This window comes from Canis lupus, chromosome 30 (assembly GCF_003254725.2).
Source record: "Canis lupus dingo isolate Sandy chromosome 30, ASM325472v2, whole genome shotgun sequence".
NCBI classification, from domain to species: Eukaryota; Metazoa; Chordata; class Mammalia; order Carnivora; family Canidae; genus Canis; species Canis lupus.
Window position 1 is genome coordinate 14724177 of NC_064272.1, and position 26950 is coordinate 14751126.

At 37.5% G+C, this 26950-nt stretch overlaps 1 protein-coding gene and 1 long non-coding RNA gene across 4 annotated transcripts in view; one reads left to right on the top strand and one right to left on the bottom strand.

The window, feature by feature from the left end:
* Window positions 1–17206, top strand: part of SLC12A1 (solute carrier family 12 member 1) — a 90274-nt gene extending 73068 nt beyond the window's left edge. For all 3 annotated transcript variants that reach the window (XM_035708919.2, XM_035708920.2, XM_035708921.2), the window contains exons 22-27: window positions 1707–1838; window positions 2077–2188; window positions 3938–4024; window positions 12590–12725; window positions 14847–14914; window positions 15898–17206. In XM_035708919.2, the coding sequence (XP_035564812.1) occupies window positions 1707–1838; window positions 2077–2188; window positions 3938–4024; window positions 12590–12725; window positions 14847–14914; window positions 15898–16033 (671 nt within the window). In that variant the 3' untranslated portion in view covers window positions 16034–17206. The remainder of the gene's footprint in view (window positions 1–1706; window positions 1839–2076; window positions 2189–3937; window positions 4025–12589; window positions 12726–14846; window positions 14915–15897) is intronic.
* Window positions 9475–26950, bottom strand: part of LOC118352919 (uncharacterized) — a 31564-nt gene continuing 14088 nt past the window's right edge. The window contains exons 2-3 of the long non-coding RNA XR_007407276.1: window positions 12523–18275; window positions 9475–11357 (exon numbers count right to left, since the gene is read on the bottom strand). This is a non-coding gene — a long non-coding RNA (uncharacterized LOC118352919). The remainder of the gene's footprint in view (window positions 11358–12522; window positions 18276–26950) is intronic.

Genomic DNA, 26950 nt, shown 5'->3' on the forward strand with positions numbered 1-26950 from the left:
GATGTGTTTGAATCTCAAGCTGGAGGTACATCGGGACCTTCGGGGTGTAAATATTAGAATAAGACCATCTGGATGCTAACAGTCTTCTTTCCTTTTCAATTATTTGGTTTATTCATGAGAAATGTTAACTATTCATTGAATCCGCTCTGCCATTCAATCATTCAATGTTAGTTACAGTTGGGAAAAGCAATGGAAAATTCAGAAGTCATAGCCCAATACTGGGTTCTTTGGCTGATGGAGGAGAAGGAAAGCATCAATGTTCTTATTAATGAAAAGGGACTTATTATTTCTTCTAGAAGCCTGTTTCTGCATCACAGATCTTTTGGCAAAAATACATCCTCCGAAAGTCAGCATGTCTCATTGCTCAGAAAAGCAAAATAATGTTAGGTTTTCTTTCCAACACCTCAAATTTCAAACACAGCTCTAAAGTAGGCTCCTTCACAGCTCTGGGCTTTCACTGGTTGACAACTCTTTTTGAGTTCTAGATCAGGACAAGCCCTACCTCCAGGCACTAATACAGGAGTCCTCGGGATGCTTTGATTTGCATGTAAGTGGGGGCAGAGTTTGGTCCATTTTGTCAAGATATTTACTTTCTCCCTCAGCAGTCCTAGGGAGATAGAAGCCATGTAAGATAATTGCTTTGGAATTGACAGGCCCTAAACATGGAAGCGGCAAAAGACGGAACAAAGCATCTTCAGAACCCCTCAGATCAGAGAGGAAGCTCTGAAGCAGCTGTCAGCCCTACTCTAAGCACTTTGCTGACACCATCCCTTTGAAACAGAGCAATGAAGTCACAACTTTAAAAGATGTGGAAATGAGAAATAATATATATGGTGTAGCAACAAAAATCTCTACTGGCAAATAAGAACCAGAGTCCTGCTCAAACACTGGCCTAGTTCCCTGGTATACTTTCACTATATCCTTGAGAGGGTGGAAAGTGCAGTAAAAAAATTTAAAAAAAAATAAAAATAAAATTTGAAGAACTTTCTGTACATCCTTATCTCTACCTCAAGTAAAGGAATTTTGTCTTTCTGTATTTCCTGGCTTGTTCATCTCATTCATTGAGATTCAAATAGCTCAGTGGCTTTCTCTTTGCTTCACAAGTCTCCTTGGAAACAGAAAAGCATCAAGCCAGGCTGATATTAGGACCTAAGGGGCATAGAATCAAGATGCATTTGGTCCCTAGCCAACTTTATAATCCAGACATTCATGGAATTTACACCCATTGCACTCAAATGAATGCTCTAATGAAGAAATAATTCTGCTTCTATTGCTTATCTCTAGAAAACCAATCACCACATCTTCTACTTTCAAGTAAATTTGAAAATACAATTAAGTTGTTATATCTGAAATTTTGGAAAATGGTGATATTTTAGCTATTGTATCAGATAATTTAGCATTGTTACCTGCCTAAATAATAATTCTACCCTGAGATTACTAGAGACCTGAAAATAATCTACTGCTTTATTATAAAAAACTGTAATCATGAAACCAGTATCAAATTTTTTTGAACTTTTGAAGGTGACCTAAATTACTGTGGGACTTGACCTTTATCTCTTCTTTTCAGAGCTCACTGTTTACCAGTAAGTATAAAAAAATACAGATCCATGACCCGTCCTCTATTTCCCTGAATAGATTTATTGGCAAGTTATTTTGTTTCTTTCTTCAAAATACAAATGTGTATACTACTTTTTCTTTCATTACAGATAGCAGCATGAACACCATCCAATCAATGCATGTGGGGGAGTTCAACCAGAAATTGGTGGAAGCCAGCACCCAATTTAAAAAGAAGCAAGGAAAAGGCACAATTGATGTGTGGTGGTTATTTGATGATGGAGGTAAAAACAATTCCAGAATATACACTAGGGAGCAGAAGTACTATGTTGATCAATTTAACAAACAGCACGGGAAGGTATATAAACACAGTATCAGTTAAAGAATAATATTTCTGTGTTTTCCAAAGATTTTAAATTATTTAGGAGCAATGAATGTGGGAATGAATAAAGATGTAAAGCTATTCATTTCCTCTTTGTGAGATATACTCATTCCTTCTGTCATAATTTACTCTTTCTTTAGGGTTAACACTCCTTATCCCCTATATCTTGACTCTCAGAAAAAAATGGAAAGACTGTAAATTAAGAATCTATGTTGGAGGGAAAATCAATCGCATTGAAGAAGAAAAAATTGCGTAAGTAACTCATCACTCTGTGTTAGAACACTTTGGATGTCTGTTGCTTTAAGTGTTTCTGAGACACGAGATTTAAAGACAAAGCCATAGTGATAGGCCTTGTGTTTAGTTGGTTTTTTTTGGTCATTAAATTATCTGCATAATTCTTGTAATCACTCTCTTTATGTCCCTTGATCCCCTGCCACAAATGCCTTCAAAAAGGAGTTTGACACAGAAGCCTCATCTCAAGTCTTGAATGAGACTATCATTGTCTTGTATAATGTTTGCTTTGCTTTGACTAGTGACTGTATCCAAGAAAGGAAAAGCCCAAAGGAATCTGTGTCCAGTAGCTTCTTTGGGGCAGGTGGAACCTGTTAATTTGTGGTGGTTACTCCAGCAGAGCACCCTAAAATAGAACTGAGAGACCGAACCTGGTCCTAGTCCCAGCCCTGCCCCCAAGGAGCTGCAGGACCTTGCAACAACAGTCAGGGCACAGATCTAGGCCCCCTGTTTCTCATCTGTGGCTTGAAAGAGTTCAAAGGGATGACTATTGAAAACTCTTTTACTTAAAAAATTCAAATCAGTCCCCAGAGTGATCTTTGGGAACTAAATTTGCATCTTTGTCATCGATTTAACTGTGGAGAGCCTGATATGTAGCTGTGGAAGCAGCAAGCATGTTGAGAATGTGGTGCATCCAAACGTCTCTGGTGGAAATCTGGAGAGAGACCTCCAGCAGCCCTCATGGCAAGCCTAAGTCCTGAGCCCTTCCAAAAGTTACAAAATAATGGCAGACATTTATTCAGTAATTTGTCATATTTTCTCCCCCATCTGGAAGGATAATATATATTAAATATATTATACATGCTTAAATATAAAATTTTATTATATATATTATATGATTAATATATTTCATTCCTCTTAAAGAGAGTCATATTATAATGAAAACTAACATGATGGCTATAATAATTTGTATTTTCTTAAGGCCTCCAGTAACTTACTGGGGGCAAGTGATGAAATTTAAAGATGGCTGGTGGATTAGATGATAGCATGGCATCAGCGTTAAATTTCCTGATTTCAAAGACTGTACTTTGTTTGCATAAAAGAATGTTGTTATTCTTAGAAAATACTGAAATATTTATAGATAAAGGAGCCTAAGAGCAGTAGCTTACTTTAGATGGAAGCTAGGCAGGTGGGTAGGTGAGCAGAAAGCAAGAAGAAAAGGAAAGAAAGCTGTAGATAGACAGCTGTAGCTGTATATAAAGAGAAAAAGTGTTAAATCAAATGGGGCAAGATATAAACAATTGGCAAGATCTGGGATTTTTTTGTGTATGCTGTCCTTGCAGCTTTTCTGTAACTTTGAAATTGTATCAAAAATTTCAGTTGCCAGGGGAAGAACCGCCAATATATAATAATATATCATAATTATTAGTCTGTCAGTACATTGTTAGTAACTCTAAAAATTATCAGCAAGATGATAGTCAATAATATTAAATTTGTCCTCTTTTTTCCCAAATGATAAGGAAGTATGTACAGCTCTATGTTATCTTACCTGAAATGCGAATGCAGAGTTGGGTTGGCTCTTCCTAGGATCTGCACCTACAAGAATTTGTCTTTGCCATCAGTGGAATAGCTTGGTCGCATTTAATATACTGTGATGGAAATCAAACACTAAGCAGAGCCTTTGAACATGAAGCTGAAATAAGCTGTGAACTCTTTGCTTGAAAATAGTAGCCTATGCAATGATGAAGTATTTCTCTCTTATATTTCCAGAATGGCTTCCCTTCTGAGCAAATTTAGGATAAAATTTGCAGATATCCATATCATTGGTGACATCAACATTAAACCAAACAAAGAGAGGTATGAAACATTTAACAAGATCTGTTGTTTACTGCTGGTACTGTCTCATTTTCTTTTGTGTTGATTATTGAAGGCTAAAAATGTTGTCTATCAACTGCAGTGACCTCCTAATAAGATATAATTAAAAGGGACTTACTTCAGATAACCATGCAGAGCTATCAAATAAATTATAATCGGAGGAAAAGGTTTTATGGTCAACTTGAGCTTGAGAGAGAGACTTGCTGAAACACAGATTAGTTCGCATTTTAGAATTGCCCTTCATGTTCTTGGTTTCTTTGGTGGCAAGAGTAGCAGGAAGCACAAGCTCAGCCAATTCTGGACTGAGCTGTCAGGGCAAGGTCTCATTATTTAAAATTACTGGTCGGGTACCTGGGTGGCATAGTCAGTTAAGCATCCCCTCTTAATTTCAGCTCAAGTCGTGATCTCAGGGTCTTGAGATGGAGCCGGGCCTCAGGCTCTGCGCTCACTCAGTGAGGAGTCTGCTTGAGATTCATTCCCCTCGCCCCGGTCCCTCCCTTCTCTCTAAAATAAATAAATCTTTTTAAAAAATTCTTTTTAAGTTACTGGTGGTACATCTTGGATGGGGAGCTCTGACAGAGAAGAGAGAAACAGCTTGAGTTTTCCTTGCACAATGACAGGGCCAACCCTCCACAGCTATTTTCACTTTTAGGTACTAAGGGCCACGCCTTAGAGCTATGAAATTTTGGGAGTCCTCTAAAACTATCTGAAACCTGGCAAGGAAATGTCTTGGTTCCAAATTTTTAAAATGCCGAAATTGAAATAATTGTCTAAATGTCTTCAAACTGTGGCATAATTTTAACCCTAATTAATTATTAGATTTGCCAAGTCCATGGTATTTGAAAACAGCTTGTAGGCTAGATCCTCACAGGAATTCCCAGACGTGCAAGAAGAGTGTCTGGAAATTATAGCTGATGTTAAACAAACTACTTTGAGTGATAATTTACCAATTATAATATTTTTCAATTGTTTACAGTCCAAAATCATATTTACTGTTGCATCTGCATATGACTTAATACATTTGATTTGGTGTGGAGTGGGGCGTTCAAGGTTGAGAGTACAAAAGGGACACAAGGATCTTAGTAGAGCTTAGGTTCTTAGTGGCCCATTGGACGTCTTCTTATTTCTGTTTACCATCATTTCTCCTTCCTCTTGCAGTTCTTGATGGGTTGCAATTCCACACTCAAATCTTATTATTCTTCCCTTCTTTTGATTCACTGTTATCCTATATGAACTAAATATCTACCAGAAAAGCATCCAGATTTAAGATGCAACCTTAGGAACTACATTACCTTGAACTTCATGTCATCTGTGGGTATTCATGATGCCTCCAAGGCTGCGGGTCAGTTCAAATGGCTTTACAAAACATCCTAATTGTGATAAAACTATAATCAACAGAGTTCACCCTGGTTATGATTATGCAATATTTCCTCACATCATATAAACCACTAATGCCTTCTATTCCTATATTTCTACAGTTTTAAATACTTAAAATTAAGATGCAGTTAATAATACCTCTTAGTAAATGTAATTAACATTCTGATATGAACTGGGTTGTCATGTAGTAATCTCTGGTAGCCTTCCACATTTCATTTGAAGAATTTTAATTCCTAAGTCATTGGAATTGGCAATGATGTGATCAAACAGGCTCTTCTTACGTCTCTAATTGGTGGAAATGCATTCTATTTCATAACACAGCAGGTACAATGATTTCCTAGCATGTGCCACTTCGCAACAGGCCAGAGCCTGCCAGAGCTCTGTAAGCATAGGGCTATTTACTGTTGTCTGGAGGGTAGTCGTGGTGTCCCCTAATCACTTCAGTTTTTCTATTAGCACTGGCTCAATGCTGGGCACAAATTAGTCATCTACTCCTTGTAGTCAAATTCTTCTTGCTGTTATTTGTCTTAACAGCAACTAAGGACTGTCTATGCTTGCTGATTAATTTTGTTCCTATATCCTTTGCCTCTTTACTGATCAATCTGATTTTCTCAAGTTTCTTTCCCTTTCTTTCATGCTAGTCTCTGCCATGCTGCCACAGTTACTCCCTGCATGCCTATCCTATCTGTCCTATCACCAAGGATGTCAATGTACCTCTTCCATTAATGCTTTTCCATTGTTTGAGTGCCCATCAATTTATTTTACTAACCCTGAACTTTGTGCTCTTTTCATTTTTAAAAATATTTTACTTATTTATTCATGAAAAACACACAGAGAGAGGCAGAGACATAAGCAGAGGAAGAAGCAGACACCTCTCTGTGGGGAGCCTGATGCAGAACTCAAACCCAGGACTCCAGGATCACGACCTGAGCCAAAGGCAGACCCTCAACCTCTGAGTTATAACAGATGCCCTTGTTATTCTTTTTTCAGGCCGTAAATATTATGGAGAGTAGTAAAAAATGAAGGACCAGGCATTTTTGTTCTTGTACTGGTGTCTAAATTTAATTTTAGACACCATTTTAATTTGTGTTTCTTAAATATCCTTATCATCCTGCAATGAATGCAGAAATCTATTTCCCTTTCTCAGGAAAAACAAAATGAATTAGATTTCACAATTTGGGGGATATTTTTCTCTGATAGTTCAAGGTCTTGAGGAAAATTTCCAAAAAAAAACCAAAACAAAACCTATTTTTACTGCAATAAAAGAATCTTTGCAGCTAATGTACCCTGGTGTGAAGAAAAAATACCACCAAGGAAAGGGGTGCTGGAAGAGTCATTCTCCTCTCTTCAGCCTTCCACTGTAACTGATACCATATTGCTTTGTCAAACAGTCACATATCTGGCATTGGCAATGATATTCAAATATATAAAAGCAATCCTACTTTAAAACAGAGAATGATCAGTTGGTAAATCTCACAGATGGCCATTGGTAGTACATCTGGTACCTTTGTGATAATTTTTTATTAAGCTTTTAATCTTAATTCCAGTATAGTTAACTATGTTATATTATTTATATTAGCTTCAGGTGTACAATAGAGCGATTCAACAATTCTGTGTATTACTCAGTGCTCATCATGATAAGTGTACTCTTAATCCCCTTCGCCTATTTCACCATCCTCCCACCTATCTCCCCTCTAGTAACCGTCTATTTTCTATAGTTAAGAGTCTGTTTTTTTGGTTTGTCTTTTTATTCCTTTGTTCAATTGTTTGTTTCATAATTCCACATATAAGTGAAATTACGTGGTATTTGTCTTCCTCACACTAGCTTATTTCACTTAGCATTATAATCTCCATTTCCATCCATGTTGCTGCAAATGACAAGATTTCATTCTTTTTTATGACTGAGTAATATAATGGGGGATGCAAATATCCTTTCAAGTTAGTGTTTTTGTATTCTTCGGGTGAATACCCAGTACTACAATAACTAGATCATAGGGTAGCTCTATTTTAAATTTTTGAGGAACCTCTGTACTATTTTCCAGAGTAGCAGCACCAGTTTGCATTCCTACTAACAGTTCATGATGGTTCCATTTTCTCCACATCCTGTTTCTTTTTTTTTTTTTTTTTTATTTTAACCATTCTGAAAGGTGTAAAGTAATATCTCAATGTAGTTTTGATTTGCATTTCCCTGGTGATGAGTGATGTTGAGCATCTTTTCACTGGTCTGTTGGCCATCTGTATGTCTTCTTTGGTGAAATGTCTGTTCATGTCTTTTGCCCATTTTTAATTGGATTATTTGTTTGGGGATGTTAAGTTGTGTAAGTTCTTTATATATTTTTGGATTCTAACCCTTTATTAGATATGTAATTTGCAAATATCTTCCCCCTATCAGTGGATTCCATTTTAGTTTTTCTGATTGTTTCCTTCACTGTGCACAAGGTTTTTATTTTGATGTAGTCCCAATAATCTATTTTTGCTTCTATCTCCCTTGCCTCATGAGACATACCTAGAAAAAAGGTTGCTATGGTGAATGTCAGAGAAATTACTGCCTGTGCTCTCTTTTAGGATTTTTGTGGTTTCAGATCTCACATTTAGGTCTTTAATCCATTTTGAGTTTATTTTTTGTGTATGGTGTAAGAAAGTGGTCCAGCTTTATTCTTTTGCACGTAGCTGTCTAGTTTTCCTAACACCATTTGTTGAAGAGACTGTCTTTTTCCCATTGCATATTCTTGTCTCCTTTGTTGAAGATTAATTGACCATATAATTATGGGTTTATTTCTGGGCTTTCTGTCCTGTTCCATTGATCCATGTGTCTATTTTTGTGCCAGTACCATACTGTTTTGATTACTACAGTTTTGTAGTATAACTTGAAGTCTAGAATGGTGATATTTCAATCTTTGGTTTTTCTTTTTCAAGATTATTTTGGCTATTTTGTGGTTCCATACAAATTTTACGATTATTTGTCCTAGCTGTGAAAAATGCTGTTGGTAGTTTTATAGGGATTGCATTAAATCTGTAGGTTGCTATAAGTAGTATAGACATTTTACCAATACTTGTCCAAGTTATGAGCATGAAATAACTTTCCATTTGTTTGTGTCATCTTCAATTTCTTCTATTAGTGTTTTATACTTTCAAGTACAGGTGTTTCACCTCCTTGGTTGTGTTCATTCCCAGATATTTTATTATTTTTGGTGTAATTATGAAAGGGATTGCTTTCTTAATTTCTCTGTTATTTCCTAATTGTAGAAATGTAATTTCTGTAGAAATGGATTTCTGTACATTGGTTTTATATCCTGTGACTTTACTGAATTCAGTTATCAGTCTAATAGTTTTTTTGGTGGAATTTTTAGGCTTTTTGATATGTAGTAGCATGTCAGCTGCAAATAGTATAAGGAATACTTCTTCCTTATCAATTTGAATGCTTTATGTTTCTTTTTCTTGTTTGATTGCTATGGCTAGACTTCCAGTACTATGTTGAATAAAAGTGGTGAGAGTGGACATCCTTGTCTTGTTCCTGATCTTACAGGGAATGCTATCAATTTTCCACAATTGATTATAATGAGCTGTGGGTTTTTCATATATGGCCTTTATTATGTTGAGTTATGTTCCCTCTAAACCTACTTTTGTTGAGGCCTTTGGATCATTTTTAAAAGGCAACTCCTCTGTATTCAATTAGAGAAAGAAGAATCTTCCTCTGAGCTGATCCAGGCCCTGTCCAAGGGCCTAACACTTATTAGAGTGCCAGCTCTATTTCAGCTCTCTTGGCCAGGAAGCCCCTACCTACCATTAATAATTATCTCCCCAACACTGCTTTTTCTTGGTCATCATGTGACATACAATGTCAAAAATAGTTTGAGAATGATTTCCATGTTGGAGGCTAATGTTAAATGTACCTAGATTGACTCTAATAAATCCTCTGACTACTCATAAAACATCAGTATTATGGAGATATTTTATCATAGAAACATTATAAATATGGCTGGGCAAGGGTGAAAGGGAGTACAAAAGCAAAGGTAATGAGAAAATAATTGAGCCTGGAGAAACTGAAAATCTCCTGTGGTTAAATTTTATTTTTTATTGAATGTACTGATTTAAAAGTCATAGGCCAAAAAAGCAACAATCTTTACATAGAAATTAAAGAGAAAGTAGAAGCAATTAACTGGATACTTTAAAGATACTAGAGTCGTGGGGTGCCTGGGTGGCCCATTCTGTTAAGCAGTTAAACAGTTAAGCAGCTGACTCTTGGTTTTGACTCAGGTCATGATCTCAGGGTCATGAGATCCAGCCCTGTGTGGGGCTCTGCGCTCAGTGGGAATCGGCCTATCCCTCTCCCTCCTTCTCTGCCCCTCTCCCCATGTTCTCTCTCAAATAAATAAAATCTTTAAAAAAAAGATACTAGAGTGGTCACATAACAACTAGCCTATTAATTTGAGAAAAATCTTATATGAACTTAGGGGGAAATTTTTTTTTACAATTAACAAATTTTTATACTTTGGTGTCATGAAGAACAAGGATGAAGAAGGCAGGGCAGGTGTAAATTAGTTTTTTAAATTGAACTAATGGTCATTTACATTCAATGGCATGTAAAACTTGGCCTATTCTGGAGTCAATTAAAAAAATTTTTATAGGGATACCTGGGTGGTTCAGTGGTTGAGTATGTGCCTTAGGCTCAGGTGGTGATCCTGGGATCCTGGGATCAGTCCCACATCAGGCTCACCACAGGGAGCCTGCTTCTCCCTCTGCCTATGTCTCTGCCTCTCTTTCTGTGTCTCTCATGAATAAATAAACTCTTTGGAAATTTTTATATAAAAAATCAGATTTCATAAGAATCAGAATAAAAATCTTGAGCCACCTTTGCATCATCTAGCTAGGAGAATGGAAAATGGCCAGCTCAGGAATAAACCTTAGGAGGAAGAAGTCAAGATGAACATAGACAAAGAACAGTAAGAGTTGAGAGAAAATAAATGGGCAAATACAGTCCCATTATAACCCATTATGTCACTCAGCATGTTTTGATGCAAATAAAAAGTGACTTAAATGATGCAAATTATTGGTAAACATAACTGAAAAATCCAATTATGTTTTGGCTTTCAGGCAAAGCTTGATCTAGAAGGTTAATTTTGTAATCAAGGACTAATTCTCTTCCATTATCTTTACTCGACCTTCCATTATGAAAGCATCAATCAAAATTGATTTTGTTCATAAAAACAAGATGACAGCCAGTAGCAACCAGGACTACATACTTGCTCATTTATGTTCAGTGGGACAGAAAGCTTGTCTCTTCTTTAGTCATTGAACTCACATCATGGGCTCCATTGCACCTACCTAAGCCACTAAGCCATTTTACTTGGTCAGTGAAATGCTAGGTGCCCTTTGGTCAAGTTTGCCTGAGATATGTGCCTACCCTGGCCAAAGAGCTCTGGCAGATGGAATAGAATTGTGCTGATTAGCTTATGCTGGGGATGGAGTCACTCTCACCCAAACTGCATTGGGGAGGATAGTATGGATGCCAAGGAGACAACAAGCAACATGCACTCCACTTCCTTTCTTAGGAAACTGTTTTCAAACTGGTTTTTCTAATAAGCACCTGGGCTGAGATGCAAATAAAACTCTTATCTTGATCAAAATAAGTATATAGAGAGCTTAAACAGAGAGCCTCTCAACTGCTAACCTAAGTCCTATAACTGTATAACCAAGACACCTTGGTTTTATAGGGCACTATACACTTTTCAGAGCACTGTCACCCAAATCATCATCTAACCATGACACCAATCTTCAGGCCAGCTCTCAGCAGCCACCATTATCTCCTTTTATAGGCGAGGTTATCCAGGTCCAGGAGGACAATGGAAGTGTGGGAGTGAGAACCCAGGTTCTTCTTTCCTAGGCTGGCACCTTTCCATTGCACAAATTACAGCCAAGGGTCTCTGAAGGCATGGCACTGTTGGAAGGAATAGCAAATAAAAGTATCATGTAGTTGAAAGAATAGGGCATATCAGTCATTCCCCATTGTTGTCTATTCTAAATAAACCAAAGTGTCAGAAATCTACTACATTCATTATCTCTTCAATCCCTTAATAAAGGCACTGGCAGGTTCTCCTTTATAATCTCTGCACTTTGATCTGCAAATTCAAAATCAGGGCAACCGATCATTGAACTCATATTTTAATTCCTTAACCCAGCAGCACATTGATTCTAGTTACCTCTCATTCCAAAGTTACTAAATTATAAGCTATATTATATAAAATCAAAAGATATTGTATTATTTGGCATCATCTTACAGTAGCACACTGAAGACAACCATTCTCATAAATTGTAAGCTTTGTTTTGTACTACTGTTTAAAAAAATCTGAGATTCTTACAAAAGACAAGAATGAGATTTTCTGGCACTCTTTAAAATGTTCCACAGCTGTGAGATACTGCTATTAGTTTTCCACTCAATGATTTCTTCTTAATTGCTCTAAAATGGCCTCAGATTTTTAGACATAAAAATATTATTGATTTTTGTTCATTCCTCTAACATGCACCTGAAAAATAGTCATTTAAACATCTCAGACAGCAACAGTAGACATGAGAAGGACAAAAGCTGCATTATTTGCTGCAAACATCCAAATTGCTCTATAACCATTAAATTTGCTATTCTTCTAGCTGCCCATCCACCGCCCCCTGCCGGCAGGGAAAGGGCCCTTTGGACTAAAAGGAGAGAGAAAGCCCAGCCAAATCCTATCCCAAGTAACCTAGTTCATCTCCCACATTAATTCATGAATGTCTCCTAGACAGTCTGTACAATGAGCAGATGGAAACTCATTTAAGCAGATGGAAACTTATTTATGAGCTAAAGTGTTTACATTACAATGGTGTCTTTGACTATACTGTGTAGAAAATGTATTTGCAGAATAATTACTATCTATGTGTTGATGCGTTTTTATTGAGGGTCTATTGCGCAGTAGGCTAACAGGGCTTCAAACATGTTAAGGCCTTTCCTTAGGTAGGGAGGCAGTACTATATCCATGGCTTTACTCACTGTAATTCCCCTGCAAAGATAATTCTTAAAAGATTTGCATGACATTCAGGTCTGATTCTGCAGCCAGCAGAGCCAGTCATACCTGGAGTATCTGTGAAATAATGAGTTAGTTTCCCACTGTGAGCCCTCCTTTATAATTCCAATTTCAGCTGGAAAGTCTTTGAAGAGATGATTGAACCATATCGTCTCCATGAAAGCTGCAAAGATTTAACAACTGCTGAGAAATTAAAGAGAGAAACCCCATGGAAAATTACAGATGCAGAACTGGAAGCAGTCAAGGAAAAGGTAAGGACTTGTCTTCCTTAATTTTTACTTTACTGTCTAACTAGCTGAAAAAGAAAACAGTGGTTGATTTAAAGATCAAGAAGTAACGATGTATCTGTTATAGAATTTCATTATTCCAGATCCAGGGTTTCTGCATTTTTCAAGTCCTTTTCAATCATATATTACTGGATATGAGGATTTAGAAACTGGTTTCCACTTCTTAATATAAAATCAATGCTTTTCTTGAAAGATAAAAAAAATCTCAGATTATTGATATGTATTGCGAAGTCTCCTTTCAGATTTAATTTTATAGACCAGGAGATAGATCCATCATTCTAAAATAACTTAAGTCAATATGTGTACCAAGTTAAAGGTAAGTGACTCACAATTTAACACAGTAACAAAAAATTTTAACCTGATGAGGTTATGAAAACTAACAAAGTAATCTGAGAAAATACATAATTGGAATAATGATTATCAAAGTTGGGTTGGGCACATTTTGTAGGATGGATATAATAAATTACATTAGGAGCTGAACTTGAAACAAATTAGAATGAGAGATACTAAAGCTTTTCAAATTTAGTGGAGAAAATACTGAGCTAAGATTGATAAACTGTATAATAAACTGGCCAGTTATTTGTTTGCTTGTTTATTAGGGGAAGTTGGGAAGATTTTTATTTTTATTATTTTTAGTTTCACTTTTTTTTTTAATTTTTAGAGAGGCAGAGAGAGAGAGAGTTGGGGGATGAGCAGAGGCAAAGGGAGAGGGAGAGAGAGAATCTTAAGCAGACTCCAGGCTCAGTACAGAATCTGATGTGGGGCTCAATCTCAGAACCCTAAGAACATGACCTGAGCCAAAATCAAGAGTTGCTTAAGCATCTGAGCCACCCAGGCACCCCTAGTTTCACATTTTCATTTAAACTCCACTTAGTTAACATACAGTATAATCAGTTTCAGGTGTAGAATTTAGTGACTCATTACTTCCATACAACACCCAGTGCTCATCACAAGTGCTCTCCTTGGGATCCCTGGGTGGCTCAGTGGTTTGACGCCTGCCTTTGGCCCAGGGCGCAATCCTAGAGTCCCAGGATCGAGTCCCATGTCAGGCTCCCGGCATGGAGCCTGCTTCTCCCTCCTCCTGTGTCTCTGCCTCTCTTTCTCTATGTCTATCATAAATAAATTAATTTTTTTTTAAAAGAGTGTTCTCCTTAATCTCCATCACCCCTTTAGCCCATCCCCCACCCACTTCCCTCCAGCAACCCTGTTGATTCTCTATAGTTAAGAGTTTGCTTTCTTTTCTCTCTCTCTCTCACTCTCTCTCTCTCTCATAAACTGCCCACTTCTAACAAAGATTTTTCACCTAATTGAGCAAATCATACATCTAAGCCTTGATTTCTGAACCAATGAAATATAATGAATGGTATTATTCTCATCCCTGCAAAATTGTCAATGTAGTTATTTTTCCAAGTGAGTCTTTGGCTGACATTTTAGTTGAAACAAGTCTGCTGTGCTGATAAAATATTCAAAGAGCCTATATAATGTAGAATAGGATATAATTTATGTGCTTAGGATATTAAATTGGTATCATGATTCTATTAGTTCTTCTACCTCTAATCTGTTCCCAGATCTGGCCATTCTCACCTTCTCTTTACTGTTAACCATGTTTTCTGCTCGCTTGTTTTTTTTTTTTTCCTTAGACTTCAATAAGCCACTATAGCACAACAACCTGATCTTATTCTTTATATTTCCAAAATTTCTCAGGAGTTTTTTTTAAGGTTTATTTATTTATGCCTGAGAGACACAGAAAGAGACAGAGACATAGGGAGAGGGAGAAGCAGGCTCCCTGTGGGGAGCCCAATGCAGGATTTGATCCCAGGACCCTGGGATCACTACCTGAGCCAAAGGCAGGTGCTCAACCACTGAGCCACCCAGGTGCCCCTCCCAGGAGTTTTTTATTTTTTTTATTTTTTTATTTTTTTTTCCAGGAGTTTTTTAAAACACTACTAGTATCCAAATATGAAAGAAATAATTGTAATTTTTTTTGAAGTGAGGTTTTTTTTTTTACTTCTCCATAATTTAAGTAGATTCACATTCATAATTCTGGTGGAACTGCTCTCAACAAAATCTAAATGTTGTCCACAGAGCTACCGCCAAGTTCGACTGAATGAACTCTTACAGGAGCACTCAAGAGCTGCTAATCTCATTGTTCTGTAAGTATCACTGCAGACATTTAAGAATATTAGAGGGGAATCTTAGGTAAATGGGTTAATTGACTTAAAAAATAATGACTATTCAGGTGGAAAGTTTTAAAATTTTGGAACATGTGGGATTTTAGACAGTGAGAAAAAACGTCACCCTGAGACCCTGCCACTTGGACTTTCTCTCTGGTGTGCCCCACATGTAGGGCCAAGGCATGTGCCCACATAGAATCTTGGCTCCCTTTTCAGCCCATGCTCCAGAAACCTGACCCTGGAACCTTCTGCCTAACAGGCCTCAAGTCAGCCACTGAGGCTCATGGGCTTCTTCCCTGTGTAGTGCTCCTGAGGTAGAGTCCACAGCATGTGGCTCCCTGCTATGTTGAAAGAGACCAAGGTAGGAAAAAAAGGCATAGGACTCTTCCTGTTTCCACTCTTGCCCTTCACTTCACAAATTTTAGAGGTGTACCTGTTGGAAATAGGAATGCTTACTTAAAGATTGACAACTAAACATGAAAAACAGCTATTTCACATTTTACTCCATGATATGATTCCTATGTATAAAGATTAATATGCCTTCAAGGTCTACAGCAGAGGACTATCCATCTAAGACCTAGAACAGTCTCCCGAATTGGGTAGCTGTTTTCTGAGGCTTCTGCCAAATACAAGAGCTTTAAAATATAGGGAAAATCATTTCCATCAAAAAAAGGAGAGATATTGGTTGATCAAATTTTCTTTTTATAGAGGAATAAAAATTTATGGTTATATTTTGTTGCTGCTCTACAATGCCTAAGACTATTTTTCTGGTTTATAGATATTTGTCTTATCTGAGAAATACATCGGTTTAATATCTATGTTCAGAATAATTTCAGTGCTTTCATATTTGGGGGGAGGGTTACAAAAGTTTCAGACCATTGGTTATTAAATAGCTCAGATGACTAGTTATGTTACTGCCTATAGTAATTGTCACTTTTTAAATTTTTCTTCCATGCTGTCAGGAGCCTTCCAGTTGCAAGAAAAGGATCTATATCAGATTGGTTGTACATGGCTTGGTTGGAAATCCTCACAAAGAACCTCCCTCCTGTTTTACTAGTTAGAGGAAACCACAAAAATGTCCTGACATTTTACTCTTAATACGTGAAAGATTGGAACACATTTTAATGTACGAAAAATTAGGAAATATGTTCTGGTACTTTATGTTGTAAATCTGATCTATGGATTTACAAACCTCTGAGACAATCTTACAGGATTCCATAGAAACTGTCATTATTTTTTATTAGTTATTGGGGGCTATTTTTTTCTATCAGCTTAAGAGGGTATCAAAGCTGATATCCTAGAAATGCTACCCCTAGGAAAACATCTTTATTGTTGCTGTTGATAAACAAGAAAATTAAGGAGACCATGCTGGTTTATCCTCATGAAAACCACCAACTTGATTGTAAGCATCTCCAGGCAAACCTAATCTTGTGTTCGCTGCTAGGCCTTGGTAGAGGCCTCAGCCCCACAGCAGGTCCTCATTAAATGCTTATTGACAGGCTAGTAGAGTAACTGTGGGTGGTTATCAAAGGAAAAGACAGACTGGGCAGGAACCTCGATTACATTTGGCCTTCTGAGAGGCTTATACCTACAAAGAAGATTTGAAAATCAATAACTGAAAACTTTAAGAAGTACTTGAGTCTACAACATGTTTAAAGCAGTTACCTAAATAAGGTTATTTAATGTAACACAGCGTATATACTTAGAGTGATCTGAGTGATTATTGATAACATATGGCTTCAATTTGCTGCTGACTGAAGAGTATGTCAGGTGGATCAGAAGACAACAATATTCAAATTAGATGAACTAGATTCCATTTTTAATATACAGACTTTGTTTTGCCTACTATTTTGAAATCTCCATCATAGTATTTCTTTGCATATTTGTTTCTAATTAAGTGGTTAGCACAGATGAGATCTTCTTAGATGTCTAATTGAAAACCTAATACCCAAATTTTCAAACCATTATAAAGAAATATATCCTGAATCATATACTTACTTACTCTATATACTGATTGTATGGAGTGAGAGGAATAATCTAATGTGAAGTGGAGAAACTTACAAAATTACAAAATTGTGTGTTGTAGACAACATACAAGTATTGATTTTTTAAATTTTTATTAATATTCCTATAATAATCATACTGAAAAATCAACAATTTTTTTTCTGATGAATGACCTGATTTTTTCTTTCTTAACACATTTTGACTGCTTATTCTAACTGATAAAATACAAGGGAAACAATGAACCTGAAATAAAAGCATTGAAATTTGTATGCTTTGGCCCAGGTCACATTTTTGCTTTCAAGTTGATGCAGATCACCGTGCAATGGCATATCAGATGTAAGCATTAAAAATTCAATTAGTTGCCTCGTCTCACGCTTGCCTAAAACCAGGAATTAAGATTTGGAATTCTAGGGGCACCTGGGTGGCTCAGTGGTTGAGTAACTGCCTTTGGCTCAGGGTGGAATCCCAGGGTCCTAAGATCAAGTCCCGCATCGGGCTCCCTGCGGGGAACCTGCTTCTCCCTCTGCCTTTGTCTCTGCTTCCCTCTCTGTGTCTCTCATGAATGAATAAAATCTTAAAAAAAAAAAAAAATTCAAAATTCTAAGCCCCAACTCAGCTCAGGAGGATAATGAGGGAGGAAAAGGAAACAGTCACCAAAACTTAAGTAGCAGGCTAGCCACTCTAAATCTGGGACATTTGCCTCACTCAGCCCCAGATTAAACCATCCCTCTTGAGCCCTATATCCCCAAAACCTAAAGACTAGACTAGGTATGATCCCAGTGACCAGGGGAAGGAGCATCCAGCTTCATCTGGACCTCACAATTTTCAGAAACACTTTTGGAAACACTTTCTCTGGGAAAGGTGAGAAGTCACAGGACTTCTGTAACAGGGAATTCTGGCTCTTACATGCTTGAGAAGCTGTCGCACATGGGGTTCCCTGGGAAACAGACTCTCGAAGAACATTTAACATGGAGCATGTTTATTAAGGAGTGCCCTTGGGATCAACGCCTGTGGAAGGGAGGGCTGGGAAGGAGGCAGGAAAGGGGAAGGAAAGTGTGATGTGGGCCCGGGACAGCCTCAGCCACCTCCACAGGGAGCTCTGGAGACAAAGTTCATTCAGAGTTGTCCCAAGCCAGGCTGAGAGGGCCAAGCCTCTATACTCATGCGTTGATCGGTCACTAGCAGGGTAAGGCAGTTCTCTGCTGCAGAAGCATCTCTGAGGGGCCTGAGAGCTGAAGTGTGTCTGCTGATCGCACTCCCTGCCGCTGGGTAGTCCTTGAAACAGGGTCTGGTGGGACATCGCAATCCCACCATAGCAGTCCTATAAAGTAGTGGTCTAAAATAAAACAAAACACACAAAAAAAAGCCCAAAAACTTGGACTGGCTTGAGTTCAAATTTTAGTCTTACCATTTATTAGTGGTTTGGCCTTAAACTAGTTATTTAATTTTCTGAGGGCTAAATGCAAGAGAGGGACTGAAGTGATGTCCCTGGGCTCCAGGTTAATGAAACAAGGGTAGACAGCCTGAGAAAAAGGGGTGAATGGCAGTAGGGACTGGCAGTTTTGGGGTCCAGGGTAGCTATACTGGGAATAGGTTAGGGTAGCAGAAAATTAAACAGATAGAGGCTGTGGTCAGACACCTGCAGATTCATGTAGCCCTTGGTGTCCTGCCCTTGTCCCTTGCTTCACTCAACTCAGTTAAGCCAACTACTCATCTCTGTGTCTACACTCAGCTTTCAGAGCAGGATGGAGAAAGTTGCATAATCACATGCATTGGTGTCAAATTTTCTCTGCCCTCCCACTTTGTTTACATTTCTCATCGGCATGCCCACTTCTTCCTCACAATGACTTCTCAAAATCTTCATCACTTTTTCAATTGATGACCATGCCATCATCCCTACAACATATCCATGTGTGGTAGACATAAACCATTCTTATCTAAATAGGACCATTCTGGGAGCATTGTCTTAATAAGTTCTTCTCTTAACACCCAATTCTAGAAATCTTTATTTGGAAGCTTAAAAAAAAAAAAAAGATTGTAGATTCTTGGGACCCATAAATCTGCTAAATTAGAATCTGGGAGACGAGTCAATGATCTGCAAGGTTTTGGAAACTGCTTGAGGCAGTCTCTCCTATTCCTGTGACCTGACTGCCACTATAGGCTGACGTCCCCCAAATTTATTTATTTTATTTTTAATTTTTTTTAATTTTTATTAATTCATGAGAGACAGAGAGAGAGAGAGGCAGAAACATAGGCAGAGGGAGAAGCAGGCTCTCTGCGGGGAGCCCCACAAGAGACTAGATCCTGGGATCACGGCCTCAGCTGAAGGGAGATGCTCAACTACTGAGCCACCCAGGTGTCCCTGTCCCCCAAATTTATATTTCTCACATCTCCCCGAAGGCTCCAATGTAAGTATGGAATTAGTAATTTTCACAGTGTTTCTCTTTGTAAATCCTACAGATGCAGGAAGACCAGACTTCTGTTCAAAAAACAAAACAAAACAAAAAAAACAGCCAAAACACACAACTGGAGCAAAGGCTTTCTCCATTGTCTACAGCTCCTCACCCCCCAAATGACCAAAGTAACATAAAAATAGGAAAGATCTGTATCACAGTAGGAACTAAGGAAGGATGCCATCCTTATGATAACATTAAAAAAATCAAGTTATAGTTTACTTGGGACAAGATTAAAGGAAACTATCAAAGGTCAGCTTGTAATCAATACTCCAGAGAAAAAAATCACAAGAAGACCCTGAAAGATTTCCACCAACCCCTCCCCCAGTTTGCATCTGGAGATGAGAAACTAAAGATGGGACTGAGTACAGCAGTGAGTGGGATCTGCTTTGCTGAATACAAAGAATATTCAGAAAAACCTACTCAGAGGGGCCACCCAAGTGCCCAGAACAGACGTGAATGCCTGTGAGAGCTACCAGAAAAATCTGTGCTTGCCATAGAGACTGAGCCAAAGACAAAATCAACTCTCAGTACACAACTTCTCCTAATACAAAGAAAAGTCACAGAGATGGTCAATCTTGGCCCTTGGTCTCTATTCTCAGGCTGCTAGGTTACTAAGCAGGCACTGCAAGGTGTTATCAAGCAGACCTCTAGCTAAGATTAAACAGGAAAACTGTCACAATAACTAGATGGTGTGTAAAGGGCCCTGTGTCAAGCACCAGTCCCGCCACATCTACTTGTCATCAGCATGGTTTAAAAGACTCACTGGGTCCTTAAAAGCCCATGGGGATGCTTACTGGATATTGCCACCCAGGTCACCTAGATATTTATTTCTAAAGCTTTCCTCTGCAGAGATTTAGGAACACATGACATAAGGGTGAGATCTGTCCGGACTCCACAAGAGGAGAAGAGAAGTTTCTCTGGTGGTGTAACTCACTTTAGTGCTATTATATCCCAGCTGCTGACAGATCATGACACCCCCAGCAGTTGCAGTAACAGCCAAGAAGTTAGATTCTTGCTCCAGCCCCAGCAGGTGGCCCAACTGCTCTTGCAGAGCTACCAGTTCCCCTACATCCTGTCAGCCTGGGTCAACAGGTGGAACCAACTCTCCACAGCAAGGTGTGGCCAATCTTATCTCTTTTAGGATTTCCGAGGTTGAAACAATGATCTCAGCCTTCCTTTATCATGCAGGAAAAATGTTTTCCAAAAAATTACAAGATTTCTTCTCACTTATGTCACCATCCTAAATACACCATTATTTTAGGTCCCACTAAGGGAGAAAAAATCTCTGCCATTTAAACTATGACATGGTATTTGATCACTTGACATTTTTGCTATACTAATTGAGATACCTTTTTAAGGCTTTTGTAAGTGTAGAATTTTAAATCATATACCATTCTTATGCATATAAAAAGAGGGGAAAAGAAGTAAAATATGGTTCCACTTCAGCGCCCCACTCTTCTATTCATACTTATACTCAGAGTTGATGTCCCCATTTTTCCACATGACAGGACTCTAGTGCCACCAAGAGAGCTAACAATGCAATTTCTTACAAGGGAAAACCAATAGACACTATTTTGTTATTGGCATTAATATTTTGGATAACTATAAGTCTAAGCATGATTTTTTAAAAAATAACTTAAAGTTGTCTTCCAGTAGAAGGTAAGACATTGTGTGTAAATTTTAATACATAAAGAGCACAAAAACTGGGGAAAAAATCTACAGGAGTAAAGTCAGAAAAAAATTCTCATTAGAGAAGGGAAATCTTTTTTTAATTTTTATTTATTTATGATAGTCACAGAGAGAGAGAGAGAGGCGCAGAGACACAGGCAGAGGGAGAAGCAGGCTCCAGGCAGGGAGCCCGATGTGGGATTCGATCCCGGGTCTCCAGGATTGCGCCCTGGGCCAAAGGCAGGCGCCAAACCGCTGCGCCACCCAGGGATCCCAGAGAAGGGAAATCTTATCAGAGGATCATACAACAGAAGATCACACATACAACAAGGAAACAGAAACTATCTGTAACTTTCTTAATGAAGATTCTCAAATTTAACAAAAAATAGTCAAACTCTAGCATCATATTCTAAATTATATATCAAAAAGGCTAAAAACAAAAGAATAAACTAAAATACAGAAACAGTCAAACAAAAAGTAGAGTTGGCAGTATTATTAAAAGTTTAGGACTAAAAGAATTAGGAAGAAAAAGAGAGTATCGTTTTGTGTTTCCAAAAAACGTATAGCCACAAGATAGCTATAATAATAACCGAGCTTTATGTAAATAACTAGCATAATATTGACATAAATCACATAAGAATTGTTGGAAACAAAAAGAGTCACAGAGAGTCAATTTTCTTGGGAAACAGTTCACCTATATCACAACCTTGAAAGACCAAGGATAAGATAATTCAAACTACACTTAAAAATTTAATTAGGATTTAATAGGGGGGTTTGGGGGCCCCAGTGGGTTAAGTGTCTGCCTTTGTCCAGGTCATGAACCCAGGGTCTTGGGATGGAGCCCAACATCGAGCTTCCTGCTCAGCGGAGAGTCTTCTTCTCTCCTGCTCCCCCTGCTTGTGCTCTCCATCTCTCTCTCTCTCTCTCTCTCTCAAATAAATTAATAAAATCTTTTTTTTTTAATGGATTTAGGGACGCCTGGGTGTCTCCGCAGTTAAGCATCTGCCTTTGGCTCAGGTCATGATCCTGGGGTCCTGGGATTGAGTCCCAGTTCCTGGGATTGGGCCTGCTTCTCCCTCTGCCTGTGCCTCTGCCTCTCTCTGTGCCTCTGCCTCTCTCTGTGTCTCTCATGCATAAATAAATAAAATCTTTAAATATGTATATATATAAATATAAAAATTAAAAATAGATTTAATGGGCACAACAGTGCTTATGCACAGAGAATACATTGCCTTTTAGGAATCTATAGTATGTTTTTAAAAACAAATTATATATTAGATACCTCAGTAAATGCCAAATATGGAAATAGTAAATATATTTTTATCAAAATCCAACTACCATTATTTACAGATATAAACAACAACATCATGTAAGCAACATCAAAAACCTTACTCATTGGGAAAAGAAAATTCTTCTAAATTCAATTCAAAAAAGAAATAATGCAATTTTAGAATATTTAGCTAAAATGACATTGATAATTACACATAAAATGTATCTGAGAAAAGTGGAACTCAAAGATAGATTTATACCTATAAATAGATTCATTCATAAATAAAAAATGAAAGTTTTTGTTTTAAGACTTTATGTATTTATTCATTCATGAGAGACAAAGAGAGACAGAAACATGGGCAGTGGGAGGAGCAGGCTCCCTGCAGGTAGCTCCATGCAAGATTAGATCTGGGATCCCAGGATCACAACCTCAGCCGAAGGGAGATACCCAACCCCTGAGCCACCCAGGTGCCCTGAAAAAATGAAAGTTAACATGCAACTCAAGAAGTTAGAAGTTGTTTTGTCACCCTCACTGATATTTTCACTCATTTTCTCTCCTTTCCCTTTATTCCCTTTCACTAATTTTTATATTCCCTAAATGAATGAGACCATATAATGTTTGTCCTTTTCCGATACAAAACATGAGAGACACCTAACTCTGGGAAATGAACAAGGGGTAGTGGAAGGGGAAGTGGGCGGGGGGTTGGGGTGACTGGGTGATGGGCACTTAGGGGGGCACTTGGCGGGATGAGCACTGGGTGTTATGCTATATGTTGTCAAATTGAACTCCAATAAAAAAATTAAAATAAAATAAATAAAAATTAAAAAAAGAAGTTAGAAGTTGTGCCAAGTAACTAGAGGAAAACATGAAGAAAAATTAAGAAAAGCAGGAAAGTAAAATCTAAAGCTTAGTATCTGGAGTCAGAGAGCAGAGCGGAGTCTCAGTTTCCTATTTAGCAGTAGAAGGATCATGACCTAGCCTCCTGAAGAAACCATTTTCTTATATGTAACTTGAGATTATTTTTAAAAATCTACCTTTGAGGGTTGTTGCATAGAAATGAGATAATGTGTATTAAAAGCTGAGCACTTTGTGGTAGACATTAAGCATTAGACATTATTATTTTCAGGAAAGACAGAAACAGTACAGTTAATAAACTCAAGTGCTGTTTGTTGCTATTGCTAAAACAAAAAAGGCACATCAAAGCATGAAAGATAAAAATACATACAAATTTACATTTGGGCAAGAGACTATTGGTACAACTTTGGAGAATGCTCTTCAAAATCCTTGCCTTGTAAATTTTTTTAATTCTAGTGAAATATATCAATTTCCAGTAAAATTTACATTTTTCACTTAACACAAGAAGACAAAATACCTGACAAAATCTAATACTTCAAAATAAAACACAAAGATTGTCAAATAATTAGCTGCAGAAAGATATCAACTCAAAGGATTTTTTTCTAGGTGATACCTTTTATTTTTTTATTTTTTTATGTTTTTAGGTGACACCTTTTAAACTTTCAAAGAAAAGATAATTACAATTCTATTTAAGCTGTTGCTGAATGGAGCAAGATAAAAGTCTTTCTCTTCTTGAGTTATTCTAGGAAACTCTCATGACCTCAATACCAAAAGATGACAGACTATAAAAACTGGAAAGGACAAATAACTTTCTTGCATGAATAAACATAGAAAAATCCCAAATAAAATACTAATAACTCAATTTTATCAATATATTCAAGTAATAATTTGCCATTTAGAAATGCAGATATACCTTATTGTCAGAAAATCAGTTAAATTAATTAATCGCACTTTGTGAGCATTAGGTACCATTTACTTATGCATAATTATTTGAATATTTAATCGTTACTACATAGAATACCTCGATAGAATGCTCAGATAACCAATAAGGGGGGACTCTAAAGAGGAAAACAAGATGAATCAAGGACAGGTGTGTGAGAGAGAGATCAAATTTCTACTATATTGAAATGACTCCTTAAAAATACTTTAACAATGAAATCCATAATGTATGGAATTGTTGAGTTACTATCCCATACATCTAAAACTAATATAACACTGTATCTTAACTATACTGGAATTAAAATTTTAAAAATGAAATCCATAAATAACGAAACTACTTGCCTGCCAGGTTGTACTTAATTAACTCATGTTGAAGTGACATATATCATGAGGGCCATATGTAACAAGCTTTAAAAAGATTTATAAAGCACAGAAAAATGTAAGATATTTTACCATCATTACATTCTGTTGCACTTACCTACAAAATAAATAAGCAACAAAAACACCGCCATAAAAAATTTTTGATCCCACCTCCTACACACTGTTTAGTTTAGCTTTTTTTTTTTTTTTTTTTTTTTTTTTTTTTTTTTTTTTTAAGTGAGATCTTTTTTTAAAGCTTACGACTCTCTCCTGGGTAAAAACAGTGATAGAGAAATGTTGGCTTGGACTTACTACTCACTACAACTCTGCACATTTTATTTACTGAAGCTCAGGAAAGGACAAGGATAATCTTAATAAATTCTTGGGTTTTATTTCCTGGACTGACTAAAACTGAGAATTTATATTATCCATAGTAGGATGAGGTCATTATAATAATGTGATTACGTTTGTGTGAACCCATGCATGGCAAGTACAATATGCTCTTTTACCTTTTTAAACACAAAATCCAAATAGGATGCTGTCTTAATTTTTTATTCCTTCATAATAAATTATCACAAATTTATCTGCTTAAAACAATACCCATTTATTATCTGACAGCTCCCATGGATGGAGAGTACAGATATAGCTTAAGGGAGTCCTCTGTTCAGGGTTTCCCACTACAGTCAAGGTGTTGGCTGGGGCTGTGGTCTCATCTGAGGTTCAAGATCCTTCAAATTCACGTGATTGCTGGCTAAATTAATTTACTCACAACTGTATAAACTCATGGCAGCTTGCTTCTTCAAAGCTGGCAGGGGATAAGACCGCTTCCCTCTAGACCCTTTTTTAAAGGGTTCACTTGAATAAGCCAGACCCACCTGGGTCAATCTCCCTTTTGATTGAATTAAAGCTGGCTGATTAGAAACTTTAATTACATATTCAAAATCCCTTCACCTTTGCCAAACATATAAAGTAACCTAATCACTAGAGTGCTATCCCATCGTACTCCTAGGTCTTGCCCAAACTCAAGAGAAGGAGCTTACATAGGGTGACCATGAAGAGCAATATTAGAATTCTATTACAAATGCTATCTCACATTTCTAAGATCACGTATCAGCCACTAAGAGTAAAGTTGGGAATTAGATAAGTTAAAAATGCTCAAGTCATATCCAAATAAAAGCTCATTATCTATGCATAATCCATCATGCCTATTTTTCAGGAAATCTAGAACCATAAAAATAAAGCTGAAAATGACCTCAGTGCACTAAATTCTCTAGCACTAAATCAAGGTTCTCAGACAGATGATTTATGCACAATCCTGACTATGTGGTTTTTCGGTGTTTTCCAGCATGTTAAATGAGCAGCAACTGCACAACAAATGTCAGCAGGAATGATGCAGTAAAACATGAAAAACACCTTTTTAAGAAGAAATACACACCTCAAAAACATGGCAATCTGAGGTCATCCAGTGTAGCAGACACAGACATAGACTCTCCATACTTCATGAGAGCCTCAGACATTGTCATTGTGAGAAGACAGCCTTATGGCAGAAAGTTCAATTTTGTTCCATGTACTCTGGTTAAGATAGTAAGAATAGACATCGTTCATCCTCAGAAAAATTCTCCTTCATATAGTTGATGTCAAGGGATAGCTAAGCTTCAGTTATTTGGAAAATTAATTTACACGGAATGACTCGGATGAAGCAGAATGCATGGCACTCTTGCATAAGACTTAAAGAGTGTATTTTCAGGTTGGGTAGTTCAAGATGAGGAATGTGGAAGGGGAACTCAGAGGTTAAGGCCAAAATCCAGGTTATGAATGTCATTGCTTCAGAGAAGGTGAGAGCAATGATATCTGGAGCAAAAAGCCTTTTTGCTTGCTTTCTCAGCCTGGACAACCACTCAGCAGAGGGCTATTTGGGGCCAAAGCTAAGCAGTTGACTTACTGGAGAAAGCTATGCCAAGCTGTGGACTCAGCGACACAGCCCTGGAAGCCAAAGCATGGGCCTCTGTCCTGACACAGCTCTTTCCCCCAAGCTAGTGGCTTTCCTGAATTTCTGAATACAGTTCATCTGTTCTTCTGGGTGTCCAAGAGGTCAAGAAAAGGAGTTATTTCACAGATGGACTTTGCTTAACAGCAAAAAATTGCTATTTCCAAAGCAGTTATATATTTGGGTTTTCTAAATTTCCTGTTGTACTTCTTCCAACAAAGGAGAGGTAGAAACATTCTCAGGGAAGGTGGAAAGTCCAAGGAAGAAAGCAATAACAGGTCTCAAAAGGTGTTACCCTAGCCAGCCACTAAGGCAATCAGCACACTGGAGAGATATGATCACCAGTTCTATGATTTCCTAATGCTCACAGGTACATTTACAAAATGAATTCTCTTTTGAAAAAGTATTACTTGTGCATTTTGGACTTAATCTGTACAAAACTTGACCTTCCTTCCCAAAGCTGCTCATTTGGCACT